General features: G+C 43.4%; 1 protein-coding gene across 5 annotated transcripts in view; it reads left to right on the top strand.

The window, feature by feature from the left end:
• Positions 1–16,396, top strand: part of PARVB (parvin beta) — a 97,543-nt gene that overhangs the window by 74,421 nt on the left and 6,726 nt on the right. For 4 of the 5 annotated variants that reach the window (XM_073316514.1, XM_073316551.1, XM_073316534.1 and 1 more), the window contains exons 9-12: positions 1,658–1,719; positions 6,019–6,087; positions 8,690–8,791; positions 13,882–13,954. In XM_073316514.1, the coding sequence (XP_073172615.1) occupies positions 1,658–1,719; positions 6,019–6,087; positions 8,690–8,791; positions 13,882–13,954 (306 nt within the window). The remainder of the gene's footprint in view (positions 1–1,657; positions 1,720–6,018; positions 6,088–8,689; positions 8,792–13,881; positions 13,955–16,396) is intronic. The other variant, XM_073316524.1, reaches the window with a different exon arrangement.

The following is a 16,396-nucleotide window of genomic DNA, read 5'->3' as shown; positions in this document are numbered from 1 at the left end:
GGCCATGACAAGTCTGGTACGCGTACCTGCTTCACATGACACTCTCTCGGCCTATAAACCTTCCCCCAGCATCGTGGCTCCTCTCTCAGGACAGGGGATGCATTCACCATCCTAATTCGCGGATGCTCCTCCTGAAAGCTTGGTCCTTTGTGGTTCTGGGATTCAGAAATAACCTGTTGAGATTCAGTAAAACATATCTTGATAAATAGCAAGTGCGATTCTACTGGACGTACCTATTCCCACACGTGGAACCGGTTCCAACTTCGGTGTGCCGACGGACAGGTCGATGCTGCCTGAGCTCCATTACCTCTCAGATTGGACTACCTCCTTCAGCTCAAACAGCACGGATTGGCTGTTAGCTCTCTTAGAGTGCACCCGGCTGCAATTACCACATTCCACTGCTCTGTCGAGGGATATTCAGGATTTGCACATCCCATTGTCAAACTTTTTCTTAAGTGTGTTTGAATCCTATACCCTAACATACATCCCCCCACTCTGGGACCCCAGCCTAATGGCAGCCTGCTCGCTCCTTCATCTAAGCACTGTGTGAGACCAAGAAAAAAGGAGTGTTGGGTTCGAGTTGGATAACCTCTTTGGGGCCTGTGAATCTGGAGCGGCTGGAGAAGGCACAGTCTCTCTTCATACAGAAGGAAAATGACTTTCATTGACTTCAGCGTGAATACAACCTTCATCAAATGCAGTGGATTTACCATTAAAATACCAACAGAAGTAATGCACTCATATTTAATTAGTTTAAATCAATTTAGATGAGATTAATTAGCGAGTGCGCAGACCTGTTGAAGTGTAAATCGCTATGGAAGTGCTAAATGCTTATTCTTTACATTGAATACTGGGGTGGAGGATGGGGGGAAATCAGGTCTGCGTTCAGGCCTTAATTCAGCAAGGCACCTACTTGCATGACTCAGGGCTGGTCTATGCTGGCACTTTACAGCACTGCAACTTCCTCACCCAGGGGTGTGAAAAAACACACCCCTGAGCGCTGTAAGTTTCGGGGATGTAAAGCGCCAGTGTAGACCATGCCCCAGAGCTGGGAGCTGCTCCCCTCGTGGACTATACAAGCCATGACTACAGAAGGCATGTTAATGCTCTGCCGCGGCAGCACTTTAATGTTGCTAGTGAAGACGTGCCCCAATTTCAAGCCTGTGAGTAGCTTCATTTAAGTCAATGGTACTCCTAGCGTGCTTACAGTTAAGTTTGCGAGTAAGTACCTAGCTGAATCAGGGCCTGATTGCTGTATCACTCAGCAACGGGCATACACAATTCCTGAAGAACACAAACATCAAGTAATATTCAATGACCATTTGATATAGAGAAAAATAGGCCATAGGGCAACTTTTCTTTCCGTTTGTAATAGATGTTTTTTGTTTTCATGTGTCTGTTTTCTGTATTAAATTGGGGGATTTCCCTTCTGCATTTCACATTCAAGACACCATTTTCAACTACTCCCAAGATTCCCAATTCAGTTTGCTCTGGCCTTTAGACACCTATGTTGGCTGACTGATTTTTGTTTGAATCTCCATTGTGTTTTTCCTAAGACAAGGAACAAAGAAAATTAACATACATAACTTGCTTCCACATCTGACTGTTACAGCAGAATTGATTTTTCTAACATTGCTTTCGTCTCTTTGTGAATCAGAACGAGATGCCTTTGACACCCTCTTTGACCATGCACCAGATAAACTCAGCGTCGTGAAAAAGGTAAAATATTTTAAAAACGTATTTCCTACTGTAGTCAGTAGTGGATTTTTAAGCAGGAAGGGGTCCCAGAAGTCTGGAAACCTGTAGAAAATATTTGTGGTATCAGTGGAAAAAATATGCCCATCAGAATCATACAAATTTCACTCCAAAGTTACAACTGAAGTGCTTATCTTGAAGCTTTGTGGCTTGGCCCAGTATTCACTGGAGTCAGTTAAGACTCCCATAATTTCAAGTGGGTTTTGGATGATTCTTGGTGTTTGTCAGCCCTCTTCCATACAGCACTTTGAGAGAAACTACAAGTATTAATATCCAAAAGAAGCATCCAGTGTCTGATCTGAGCAATTGTCTTGTACAAGGGGTGCCCTTCCACAGCTGGAGAATCTCCCTAGTGTACTGTGGCTGTCAGAGGGACAGATATGAGTTGTGATTCACCAATTATGGCTGCAAGAAGTTGTAATACACACACACACTCACTCACTCACTCAATCTTGCTCTCTTTATTTATTTAAACTTCACTTTCATTAATGCGTCCAAAGGGATGCTCACTTACGACAGCTGGAACAGTCCCCTGGGTCTGTTCTTCTGATACAGATCACAGGCCACCCTCTGTTCCACCTTCAACATGCCACTTTTTGGGGGCAGAGGGAAAAGGAAGAATAGCCATTAATCTGGGCCAGCTTTTGTTAATATATCCATCTGGAAGAGAACAGACAAAGATTTTGCATTATTCCATTGGCTTGTGCAAATACCAGTGTTAAACTGTTGAGCATAAAACTGAGTAACTATTTTACATAGAGATTGGAACTGAAATTTGCTTCTTTGCATTATATGATTGTTATTATTTGTATTACTAGTAGGGTTATCAATTAATCACAGTTAACTCACGTGATTGATTAAAAAAATGAATCATGATTAAAAAAATTAATTGCAATTAATTGCACTTAGAATACCAATTGAAATTTATTAAATATTTTTGGATGTTTTTGTACATTTTCAATATTGATTTCCGTTACAACACAGAATACAAAGTGCACAGTGCTGACTTTATGTTATTATTTTTGATTGCAAATGTATGCCCTGTAAAAATGATAAACAAAAGAAATAGTATTTTTCAATTCACTTCATACAAGTACTGTAGAGCAATCTCTTTAGTGTGAAGGTGTAACTTACAAATGCAGATTTTTTTTTTTTTGGTTGTGTAACTGCACTCAAAAACAAAACAGTGTAAAACTTTAGTGCCTACAAGTCCACTCAGTCCTACTTCTTATTCTGCCAATTGCTAAGACAAACAAGTTTGTTTACATTGACGGGAGATACTGCTGCCTGCTTCTTATTTACAATGTCACCTGAAAGTGAGAACGGGCGTTCACATGGCACTTTTATAGCTGACGCTGCAAGATGTTTACATGCCAGGTGCGCTAAAGTTTCATATGCTCCTTCATGCTTCAGCCACCATTCCAGAGGACATGCTTCCATGCTGATGATGCTCGTTAAAAAAATAATGTGTCAATTAAATTTGTGACTATACTCCTGGGGGAAGGGGAGAAACTGTATGTCTCCTGCTCTGTTTTACCCACATTCTGCATATCTTTCATGTTGTAGCAGTCTCAGATAATGACCCAGTATATGTTCGTTTTAAGAATGCTTTCACAGAGATTTGACAAAACACAAAGAAGGTACCGATGTGAGATTTCTAAAAATAGCTACAGCACTCAACCCAAGGTTTAACAATTTGAAGAGCCGTCCAAAATCTGAGAGGGACGAGGTGTGGAGCATGCTTTTAGAAGTCTTAAAAGAGCAACACTCTGATGCAGAAACTACAGAACCCAAACCACCAAAAAGGAAAATCAACCTTCTGCTGGTGGCATCTGACTAAGATGATGAAAATGAACATGTGTCAGTCAGCAGCATGGATGTGTGTCCTCTGGAATGATGGGTGAAGCATGAAGGTACATATGAATCTTTAGCACATCTGGCATGTAAATATCTTGCAGTGTCAGCTACAACAGTGCCATGCGAATGCCTGATCTCACTTTCAAGTGACATTCTACACAAGAAACGGGCAGCATTATCTCCTGAAAATTGTAACCAACCTTGTTTGTCTGTGTGATTGGCTGACCAAGAAATAGGACTGAGTGGACTTGTAGGCGCTAAAATTTTACATTGTTTTATTTTTGAATGCAGGTTTTTTGTACATAATTCTACATTTGTAAGTTCAGTTTTTATGATAAAGAGATTGTACTACAGTACTTGTATGAGGTGAGCTGAAAAATATTTTTTTATTTTTTACAGTGCAAATATTTGTAATAAAAATAAATATAAAGTGAGCACTGTACACTTTGTATTCTGTGTTTTAATTGAAATTAATATATTTGAAAATGTAGTAAACATCCAAAAATATTTAAAATCAATGGTATTCTATTGTTGTTTAACAACACTATTAATCACGATTAATTTTTTTTAATCGCTTGACAGCCCTAATTAGTAAAGCACCTAGGAGCCCTAGTCATGGACCAGGACAGAAGAGGTGTTTTCCAGGATACATTTAAACTAATACGTTTAGGCGTGTAGCATGGACACGTTTTTATTTTTCCATTCTGAAACTGCTGCTAAAGCATTTTTAAAAAGTTGATTGAATTTTAAGTGAATGCTGCCCATTTAATATACACTTTAAAATCTGACTCCACGTCCCTCTAAAAATATTTTAAGCTGATGGCTAGATTGCTGGGATAAATATCTTAGTACAGTAACTCCTCGCTTAACGTTGTAGTTATGTTCCTGAAAAATGGTACTTTAAGCTAAACGATGTAAAGCGAATCCAATTGCCCCATAAGAATTAAAGTAAATAGGCGGGGTTAAGTTCTAGGGAATTTTTTTTCACCCTTTAATACTATACACAGCGATGATGATTGTGAAGCTTGGTTGAGGTGGTGAAGTCAGAGGGTGGGATATTTCCCAGGAAATACCTTACTGCTAAATGATGAACTAGCAATTGGCTGAGCCCTCAAGGGTTAACTCGTTGTTAATGTAGCCTCGTGCTCTACAAGGCAGCACGAATGGAGGGAGGGGAGACAGCATGGCAGACAGAGACAGAGAGACACACCCTGTGTGTGAGAGAGAGGTGCGCATTGCTCCTTTAAGTACGCTGACCCCACTCTAAGTACATTGCCTTTTTAAGTAGATCAGCAAGCTGAGCTGGCAGCTGCTGCTAGGAATCCGCTGTCATGTGTTCCTCCTGCTCTATGGAAGATGGGGTAAGCAGGGTGCAGGAGCAGGGGGGAGGGGGGCACCCTGAAATTAGCCCCCATCTTCCTCCGACCCTCCGCACAGCAAGCAGGAGGCTCTGGGGAGCAGCTCCAAGGCAGAGGGCAGGAGCAGCATAGGGCAGTGGGGGGAGGGACAGCTGAACTGCCGGCAATTGGTAGCCTGCTGGGTGGCTGCCACATAAGGAATTTAGGGGAGAGGGGAGCTGATAGGGGGGCTGCCGGTCCACCCTGGTTCCAAGCCCCCACCAGCTAGCTGCTACGGGCTGCTCTTCCTGCAAGCAGTGGACAAAGCAGGCGGCTGCCAAATGACGTTATAAGGGAGCATTGTGCAATTTTAAACAAGCATGTTCCCTAACTGATCAGCAATGTAACAACGTTAACTGGGACGACTTTAAGTGAGGAGTTACTGTACATATTCATGCTGCTGTTGTCCCTCTGCTGAATGGTAGCAGATGTCTAGGGCCTTGCAGATCAGCTTCCTGTTCAGATGGAAATCAGACATACAGAGCCTGGGTATATTCTTATTGTAACTTGTTTATTTATACACACACACACACACCAGTTCTGGAGCAGAGGGGTCACAAACGGCACACAGACCATCCCTTCATTCAAGAATCTCAGCCCAGTACCAAGGCCCAATTCCCATAGAACAGTTCTGGTGCAAGAATTGGCTCTCTTTGGAGAATTAGGGCAGGCAGTGCACACTCCTGCTGCTTACCATGGCTCCCCCAAGAACCGGCAACTGAACCAACACCACCATAGCATTTCCTCCAAGATTAAAAATGTGCTTGCATGCTAAGAAAAATAACTTGTAAGAGGTGACTCCTGCCATAATACTGTTGCAATGGAGATAGTAATTTACACTGCTGTATCACTTTAATTCTTACATTTTTTTTATTTTTGTGTGTACTGACAAAGAGGGTATTGTGACAATTGTTTACCAATCTTTTTAGTCTAATGCTGTATTAACCCTACCATATGGACATTGGTTCTTGTTTCTAATCTCATTAATCCTTGTCATCTTCCTTTACAGTCTCTGATCACCTTTGTGAACAAACACCTAAATAAGCTAAACTTGGAAGTGACAGAATTAGAAACACAGGTAGGCGTTTTAGACAAGAAAATAAATCTCAAGGTGTAAATTACAAATTTAGGCCCCAGTTGTGCAAACTGTTTTGCATGTGCTTCTCTTTATACACGTGAATAGTTCTGCTAGAGGGATACACATGTGTGTTTGCCTTATTTTGTAGGTGATGGTTATTTGCAGTAATGTTTGCCTCTGGCTGCTTCTCTTGCCCACTTATTGCACACATGACTTATAGCAGATGCAGCTGGTAATTTGTAACCTCGCCTGGCTTCAGATAACGAGAGAAGTTTTAGAATATTTAATATTTGTTTGTGTTATTGACTGTAATATATGGCTGGGTTTCAGACCAATGTTTCAAACACATCAAAGAAAACATGTGCAAAGCACTCGCTGTATTACTTAAACTATGGATGAGAGCAGGTGACGGGCATGTCTTTTCCAACTGTGTGAATTCAGGCTGTTGATCTGAACCAGGATATCCTCAGTTGATTCAGTAATTGTTGTGGCATAGGTCTGTCTGTGTTTAACTCAGTTTGGATATTGGGTATCCTTCAAAACACTATAACCCAATCAAACGTGAGTTCTGGAGACACTGGGGCATGTTGCTTTCACTCAGCTGCGAGCATATCAGAAGCTTGCATAGCTCTAACTGCTGTAATAGAAACAATTAAACTGTGTAATGGAAGAGAGTTCATAAAAGATAAAGACTGCTTTAAAATGGGACTACATGGTTAACTTATTCTTTGCTGTTTGCCCAGGAGAGTAAGTGTGGGCACTGGATAGCCTAGGGAATTGGTTATGGACTACTGAGCATTTCATCTGGGTAATTGGTCTGAATCTGGCCTAGGCTGATACAGATTAAATTGATCATCCACTGATGGAAATTCTGGGGCCTTAGTGAATGGGAGGTTTCAGTCCAGTTCTGGGGCCTGGCTATCTTTATCACAAAAATTGACTTGAGCTCTCTGCTGAGATACCTGTGATTAATTGGGCTATGGAGACTTGATCCACCCGCTTGCCCCAAGAGTCTTGTATGATTGCTGTCAATGCGGTATCTGATTTATGCATACAGATCTTTCATCTCCAAGGGCTGTCAATCCAGCATCATTCACCAGTGCTGAAATGTACAAAGAATGTAAAAAATACAAGAAAATGGGCCAGGGGAGGTTAGAATAAATGGAAATATTGGTTAGATGAGACACCTTCTATTTTAGGAATCAATCAGAATCTTGGAACTCCACCATTGCACTTACGGTGGAAGCAGTTGCTAGACTGCAGTGCAAAGTGGTCAGAATTAACAAGGATTTTTATGCTCTGGAAAGTAGGTTGAGAGGCTGTCATGTCTGACAAGTTACTAGATAACACGGAATTTTGATCATTGAACTATTGCTTACCTTGGTCAGATAGTGCAGTAGTACATAAACGTGCTGGCTGGGTTTTCTGTACTACTGTCCCTAACTAGATGGAATGAGACCTGGTCAAGTGTTTTGAGAATTTCTTCCTCTAGTGGCTGGCCTACAAAGCGGATGTAGATAAAGATTTTTCAAAAGAAACAAATAGCAACAAAGACCCTAACTCCTATTCATTTCCAATTGGAGTTAGGCACCTCTCTGCCATTTGTGCCTTTGAAAATCTCCCCCTTAAGTCTACTGACAGCTAACAGGAGTTTCTGCTTCTGCTAAAGTGGTAGTGGCTTATCCCATGCCACATTTATGTGGCTCTGGTTTTGGAAGTGTAGGTCTCTGTGGATTGTTGCACTGCTTTATTATTACTGTAGCGCATAAGAGCCCTAGTCATGGACCAGGACCCCATGGTTCTGGATGTTGTACAACACAGAACAAAGACTGCTCTTGCCCCAGAGAACTCTTTGCATGTTCCACCTTATCTCTGATTAAAAAGTTCAGGGGATGTCATACAGGTCATATTGGAACCAATATAGATAATTCTTTTTGAAAGATACAGTACCTACCAACATTTAAAAGGAATTGTATGAGTTTACAGCAGTGATACTCTACTGGTGGGTCTCTTCATAAGCTTGGTGTGGCTCTCCTCTTGGGTTGGAGCACCTCATCCCAAGTCACGTGAACATACATATGGTGTAAAACAAGGAAAAGGCATGCAAAAGAGTTTTGTGTGGTCTTCTGGGTTGTCTTTTAAAGATATAGTTTCCCATTATCAATGTAGCACATAGTTACTCATAGTGAGGGTGGTGAAAACAGTGCACTCAGATGTGGGGAGACATCCCTGTGCCCCTCTGCAGCAACCTGTCTAGCCACTTAGGGCTAGGTCAATGGACTCCAAAGAAAAACCCGTTCGGCATTCCTCAGCTGAAAGGATATTGACCATGATACAGGGCCTTGATGGTTGAGTCTGGGGAGAAGAGGAACTGGCCAAGGGTCCTACTGTTTCTGACACAAGTGCAGTAAACTCCTTCCCAGTCCTGAATGGGGCAGAAGGTAGATTATTAAATGTCTGTAAACCAGCTAATGAAGTGCTGCAAGTAGAGGTAAATGGTTTGGGCCGTTTATCTTGATTTTTCTCATTGGTTGCAAAGCCTCGCATGAAACCAAATGCCTCTTGCCTGTCATCTGGGAATTTCACCAGTATCTCTCCTCAGTTTGCAGATGGTGTCTATTTGGTATTGCTCATGGGTCTGCTCGAAGACTATTTTGTTCCACTCCACCACTTTTATTTAACACCTGAAAGTTTTGATCAGAAGGTGAGTAGAAATTCCAATCTGGACTCCGCTCACTACCATATCCCACATGCTATTTTCCATCCATTGGCTGAATTCTCTTCATGCCCAGTTAAGCCAGAGTATAGCATATCCTTTCTTTCAAAGGCTGTAGCGAAGGTGCATTCGTTATAACACTTGGCAGTTCCTAGAATCCTTACTTTAAAGGTTGCCTGTGAAACAAAGGTGTAAATCCCAGTGACTTTACCAATACTTCCTGAATGACTATACCTATAAACATATTTAAGAGAAGAAAAGCTAGGTCCTGCGATGTCCAGCACAGTTGTGGTCAGATGATGTTTATAAACCCAAAGGATATAAAATAATAAATAGTTTGCACTTACATAGAACTTTTACGTGTTCAGATTGAATAACTTATTTAATTATTATTACAGCAATGCTTAGAGGCCACTCTGAGACCAGGGCCCCATTTTGCTAGGCATCGTATATAGTCACAATAAGAGACAATCCCTGCCCTGAGCTACTTACAATCCAAGAAAGGCATAAGAAGGGCAAAAGGTGGGAGACGGGAAGTCTTGTCCCCATTTTACAGGTGGGAAACTGAGGCACAAAGAGACTAAGTGACTTGCCCAGACTAGCATAGGCAGTCAGCACCACAGTGCTAGGAATTGAACCCAGATGTCCTGAGTCTCAGTCCAGTGCCTTCACCACAAAGCCATCCTTTATCTTTCCTAATTTTTGTCACTTCCCTGTAAAATGTGGAAATAAATAATATTACCTCTAATGTGTATGAGGAACTGACGCAGAGCAGTAGTGACTTGGCCAAGGCCACACAGCCGGTCTCTGACTGTATTGGGGTTAGAACTCATTTGCTGAGCACTGATAGTGGGATTGACTCTGTACCAGATGCACAGTCAAACATAGGCTCTGATCCTGCAATGAGCACCCTATTGGCAGCATGCCACACAAAACCGCACTGAAGTAAATAGGAATCTACACCAGCTCAGGGATCTGCTTGTGCACAAGTCACTGCAGAATTGGGGGCCATTGTTCCTTCCCCAAGGGGTTTGTAATCTAGGTACACAGTTTTCCTCTGGGTCTCCCAGTGTTCTGTCTATCTAGCTAAGCATTTTCATGTATTTCTTTCCATATGGTAAGATGTGAATGATGGCATCTGAGCTAAAGTAGGTTATTGTGGATGGGCATCACAGATGAAGTGAGCTGTGAGGAGAGGGTAAGGATTTGCCACGCTGTTGCAGCGGGGGGCGGCCTAGATCAGTGGTGCCTAGAGTGATAAGCAAGTTGTGAATGTTGCATGCCATTGGGAGGGGCGATAGGTTGTCTGTGTTGGGCCTTCCCAACAGCCATGGAGAGGAGGGGCAGCGCTGGCTGCTGACTGCCTACTCGGGTTGGGTCCCATGGGCCCTCCTTCACAATGGGTGTGCCACAGGGCTGAAATTGAGTGAGTGGCATTGCAACCTGGTGCACAGGGGTCACTGTGCCACTGAGGTTTGGCCCTGCCATCCCCCCATCATGGTGGAGAAGTGGCAGGACCAAATCTGAGTGGGCAGAGGGGCAGCCAGCTCTGCTCCTCCTCACTGCTGCTGGGGGGCTGGCTCCTACACCAGGGCTTGCCCGACCTCCTCCCACTTCCAGCAGCTCGTTTCCTCTCTGCTCTGCCCACAGGACTTGCTGAGTGACAGCCTCAAGACCTGCTACAAGAAGGAGGAACTGCAGGGCATGGGAGAGGGGCAGCAGGGAGCCCTGGAATGTACCATGTGAAAAATTTCAGGGATGGCCCTTGGTTTAGATATCCTGGTTCACTGTTAGCCTCCGTGCTATGTAATCCTTCTCCATGCTATGCAGTGGTGCAAGTACGGTGGTGTGGTCTGGTACGCCATACCAGTAAGATATTTATAGCTGGTATGGTGTACTGGAAAGACACAGGAGGAGCCAGCCCCACCCCAGCCCTTCCACGTAGCTGCATCTCCTGAGTCCTCCTGCCTGGGCTCTGTAGAGCAGCCCCGCCGGAGGACAGGGCTGGGCAGGGGTGGGGTGGGGTTGGGTTGGGGCCCGATGGCCCCACATTCTGCTCCTTGCCCCACTGCGGTTCCCAGGAGAGTCCTGAGCAGCCCTGCCAAAGGACGGTGGATATAGCAGCTGCTTCTGCCTCACATTCTTCTGTTCCTTTCGCCGCTGCAGTTCCAGAGAGCCTTGATCTCCCAGAAACCTCAGTGGTGAAAGGAACAGAACATGGGGCCACCAGGTGTACTGCCCCCAGCCCTTCCAAGCAGCTGTGTCTCCTGAGTCCTCCTGCCTGATGTCTGTACAGCAGCATGCCCCAACTCCTCCCCCACCCATGTAATGTGGGATGGATGTGGATCATGGGGAGGGGACGGGGAGAGCGCGGGGGCCCCAGGCTGGGGACAGAGCGGGGACGAGTCACGTGGGTGGGGTCACATGGGGCAGTCACGTGCCTCCCCTTTGTGTCCTTTCCATGAGTGCAGCATACCAGCAAGAAATGATTTCTACTTGCACCACTGATGCTATGTAATCTCTCAGTGAGTTCAGTGCCAAGCACAGTGGGGCTCTGACCCTGGTTGCAGGCCTTAGATGCTTCTGGAATACAAACAATGTATCTGCCCCCTGCGAGGTTGGCTCCTTGTTCTGGTGGGGTTCTGTGGAGCTCTGGTCTGAGCGCATAGTGCATTCCAGGGTTATGAATAGGAGTGAAGCTGGCTGCATTGGGGGTTGACATGTTAGTAACGTTGCAGGAACTTAGTAGTCTTTAAGGGCATGATCCTGCAAAATGCTGAGCACCTTCAATTCCTGCTGACTTTAGTGGAGGTGGTTGAGGCCCAGCGTCTACCAGGAGGAGCCCAACACCTTAAAGGACTTGGTCTTCACTGCCCAACTCACCTTTGATGGATATAGCTCATCCTCATCAGAAGGGATTGTACCATACTGTAGGGCAAAAAATATATTTTACCAAATTAGGAAAGTATTGTAACTGACTGAAGAATTTGCCTGAAACTCCTTGTCCTGTTAACCGGTGTCGATTCCGCTGAGAAACAGCAACCTGGGGTTTGCTGACTCCCTTAGGCAGGTGATGATGAGTTGCCAGATGTGGATGTATGGGAGGTAGGAGTGGCTTCCTGGAGAGGAGAGACGAGAATCCAGGATGTGGTCTGAGAAATCCTATGAGAGAAACACCTAGGAGTAACCGAGCCTGAGGATAAGATCTGAGTGTATCTTTTGTTATCTTAGAGTTTTCTTTTCCTAATAAAGAAATGCCAAGGGAGTGGGTGATGATGATGGACTTCATATTCTGTGTGGACTATGTTTATAGAGCAGGTTGGGAAAGATGAATATTTTATTATTTCATTAAAAAAACCCTTCATGGGTACTGCTTAGCTTTTTTTTTTTTTCTTCCAGTTTTTCTTTCTTTCTCTCTCTCTCTCTTATGGGTTGAATTTTCTTGCGTATAAAATCGTACAATGCTTATCTATATGCCATAGCTACTCAGCTGTGGTTGTGGTGTTGCTTGTTTATGTCTAGCTGCATGAGACTCATGCTGAACCAAAGTTATTAGATATTGTTTTGAACCAGACATGGAAAAAGAAAGTGTCTCTGTGAGCGTGGGGAGGGATTAGTTTGCTTTTATTTGTGAACTGTGCATCTCGTTCTACATCTGAAATTGGTTTTGCCTAAATAAATCAAGGAAAAACAGGAGTAGAAGGAAAGATTACAATTCTGATCAATTAATCCAACAAAGGGAGCTTTTTCTCATCCTAATGCAAAGGGGTTTTGTATGCATAACTCCCTCACTCACTGAGATGAGTAGTTTTAATTACATCTCCCCCCTCATGGCACATATCTCCAGAGTCAATCACTTAAAGGGACAAAAATACAAAGATCTCTTTGCACAAATTACCTTTCCACATGCAGAGAGGAAGAATTTCTTAAACGTCAGTAGGCATCCAGAAGAAAAGCTGATTGCTCACGTTAAATCCTTTCAGACTAACATTCTCTCCCCAACAGGTTTCTCTTCTAAGGGCTTGTCTACACTGGCAATTTACAGCACAGCGGCTTTCTGGGTCGGGTGTAGAAAAACACGCCCCTGAGCGCAGGAAGTTTCAGTTCTGTAATGCGTCAGTGTAGACAGTGCACTAGCGCTGGGAGCCGCGCCTCTCGTGGAGGTGTTTGTTTTTTTTTAGAGTGCAGGGAGAGCTCTCTCCCAGCGCTGTGCCCACACAAGCCAAGCAACGCTTTAGCTTTGCCAGTGTAGACTAACCCTAATTGATCCTCTTCATATTTTTCTTTCCTGTGTGTCTCCCTGTTCTGTTCTCTGACTTTGCCTTAATTCTAAGAATAGTTTTTGTGGGTTCTCTGTTAATGTGACTGTCTTCTTTTTCATAGAACCCAGAAGCCCTCTTTTCCTCTGTCAAGATACTGCTCTTAATTATTACTGAGGGACAGCCGTTTACTGTTGCTGATTGGTACTTAGTTTGTAATGATCTAGTGAAAATAATTTGAAAATGTTAAGCCTGACCTTACTTCTAATCTCTCTTCCTAATTGTCACCTGCTTTCTGTTGAAAATTACTGCTTGGATGGCAGATGATCTGTTCCGTAGAGTCTGAAACACTATAATTTATCATGAGTATACAGACAGGAAAAGCTCACCAGAAATGCAGATGTTTCTGCCCTCATATAAAGGCTGTGACATCTTGACTTCTCCAGGTCCCTCCCTGCCCTACATTTGTATGATTTATTGATCTCAGTAGCACACCCAGTCTCCAACACAGAGACTTGATTGTTCTGCCAAGTTTTTGTGGGGTTTCCTAATTCAGACTGTACTCCATCTTAAATTTTTGACTCTTTACATTTGGAAACTTTCTTCTTAAATGAGTCCCTCGGTTGATTTGATTTCTGTTGTCTTTACTCCTGGGAGGAAAACAGCTGCGATTCAGATCAACAAATGTTGTTGATTTTAAAACCAACAAAATAAATCCCAGCATCATTATTTTTGATGTCAAGAGAAGGGAGAAGAAAGTAACTGCTTTTTCATCAATTTGTTAGAATTTGGGAATTTATTTAAATTGCTTCTTTGCAGGTCCATAATGTTTCCTTCGCTTTTGAGTTGATGCAAGATGGAGGGCTCAAGAAACCAAAGGCTCGTCCTGAAGGTAATATATACACTATAGAGGCACAAGCTATTTATACAGGCATAGTGGCAATTACATCTCTCGTGTTACTCCATTAAAGTCAACAGGGTTACATCAGGAAATAATGTTGTGGGTGCATGTATTATATATATATATATACACACACAGAAAAACTTTATGTTTATCAGACTCCCTCTTATCCAAAAGACTCCTTATGCATATCTGCATTATCTCCCTTAATGTGCATCGTAACTGGAGTAGACTCAACTGTTAACAGGTTCAAGTCAGGCCCATGATTTTAGTAAGTGATAGTGCTATGTGAAAGCTGTTCAGAAGCCTATGTTAGGTTAGTTGGTGTTCTCAGTCTTTTTCCTAGTGGAAAGTTTACATAAAAAATTAGCACTAATTTGCGAGCAGCCTGATCACAGAGATCAATAACTGAAGGGATAATTTTTCTCCTATGCAAATCAGTGACAAAAACTCCCATCGGCTCCTATGGTGCAGGGCCAAGTACTGAACGAGCATGAAGACTTGAATTATGCTTTTGACTTTTTAAAGGCTGTACCTCCGAGTACTGAAGCTAATTAATGGAGCAGTGTCAAGAATCTTGCACTACCTCTGCACTGTTTGCTCTTTGGCTAACAGGAGGAATTATGTCGTCTTGACTGTCAGTCGAGCAATCTTCATTTTCATTATGACTACCCCAGAAGTGTGCTCGATGCTTTTGCAGCACACACAGAAAGACAAGGAGGCCTGAGGAGTTTTACAGTCTAACTTTAAATGAGACAAGTGAGGATAATAAATAGCAGGGAGGGGATGAGGTGAGGAAGGGAAAAGGTTACGGCATCAGGATCGCCTAGTTACTCGATTTAGGCATGTGCCCATCTTCATGTCTCAGACTGTTTTTTTCTTCTTTCCCAAAGTGCACCTAAAGGAGAGATTTGAATGATGTGAACATCTTAGCCTGGAGGACCAGAAGCAGGAATACATTCCATATACTGGGGCTGGGGACGGTTGTGGGTGCAGCGGGATCAAAATCAGGACTGGCATCGTTGGTGGAGTGGAGGGGATGGAGGGGGAGAAGAGGTGAAGGCAGGTAGCTTAGCCTGACCATTACTGTTTGTTACTGCAGGAAAGCATTCAAAACAGTGTTACTTTACTCTTTGCTCCGGACTCCATGTGGTTTGCCCTCTGATTCAGTGTACAGCAGAGGATATCCTACTGAGGCCTGGTCTACACTGGAGTGGGGGTGGTCGATCTAAGTTGTGCAACTTCAGCTACGTGAATAACGTAACTGAAGTCAACGTACTTAGATCTACTCACCGTGGTGTCTTCACTGCAGTAAATTGACCGCTGACACTCCCCCGTCAACTCTGCCTGCGCCTCTTGGTCCGGTGGAGTGCCAGAGTGGACAGGAAAGCGCACGGCGGTCGATTTATCACGTCTTCACTGGATGCAATAAATCGACCCCTGCTGGATCGATCACTCCGGAGGTAAATGTAGACATGCCCTGAGAACTGGGACAGGTTTCAGTGTCTACATGGTCTTATAATCAGCTGATTATTGTACCCTTTAGAAATTAAATTTATTAATAAAAGTAGGAGGGCAAGGTTAGTTAATATGGCAGTCGTCTTGGTCTGATTGTCCCCCCGCTTTGCAGGAGGTAGTCTTGTGTGTACTGTTCCCCTTTAGCACCGGTTCACATCTGCTTCTCTGGGTTGAATGAGGGTGCTGATACACCACACAGAGCTGTGATTTCCAACAGAGGAGACACTGTTTTGTACAGCTGCTCCTGTGGAAGGGACAGTAGCATCGGAGGCTGTTTTTGTTGCAGTAGTTTTATTTCATCTTGCTGTGGAATCCAGAAGGACAGGCATTTGCAAACTTTAGTGTCCCTTTGAATAACAATTTGCAGTGGTGCAGTTTCTCACGCTCCACAGAATGTTTTATGTGTGGGATTCGCTGTGTATGCCCTACTGTACTGGTGTCACTTTGTGCCTGAATGGACTGGAAAAAGCGCCAGTTGAAGCTATTTATTTACATTGATGGACAGTTGGTTTGACTCGGGTAGTAAAGGCCTCTTAAATTATTTGTTGTAGGATTTTCTGAGGACAGGGCACTTTAACACCACTTTGCAGTCTAAGTGCTTTCTGCAGTACTCGCAAGAGATAGGTCTAGTATTCAATTTAATATTTTAGTATATCCTGCTCCACTCACTCCCACCCCAATAAAATATCAAAAGTCATCTTGCATGGTGTATACAACATTGCACAAATTACAGGCCAAATTCTGGTCTCTGTTACATCCATTAAATACAATAGACACATCTGAAGACAAAATTTTGCCCTAAGTCATTAAAGTAGAGTGAATTTTAGTGGGCGGCTTTATTATCTTCCCAAGGGATTTTGACAGGTTGTAGAGGTATTATTCATTTAAACTCTATTTTAGGCTATTTTTATGATT

This window comes from Lepidochelys kempii, chromosome 1 (genome assembly GCF_965140265.1).
Source record: "Lepidochelys kempii isolate rLepKem1 chromosome 1, rLepKem1.hap2, whole genome shotgun sequence".
Classification (NCBI taxonomy): domain Eukaryota; kingdom Metazoa; phylum Chordata; order Testudines; family Cheloniidae; genus Lepidochelys; species Lepidochelys kempii.
The sequence above is the reverse complement of the archived record's forward strand: the minus strand, read 5'-3'. Positions and strand labels throughout refer to the sequence as shown.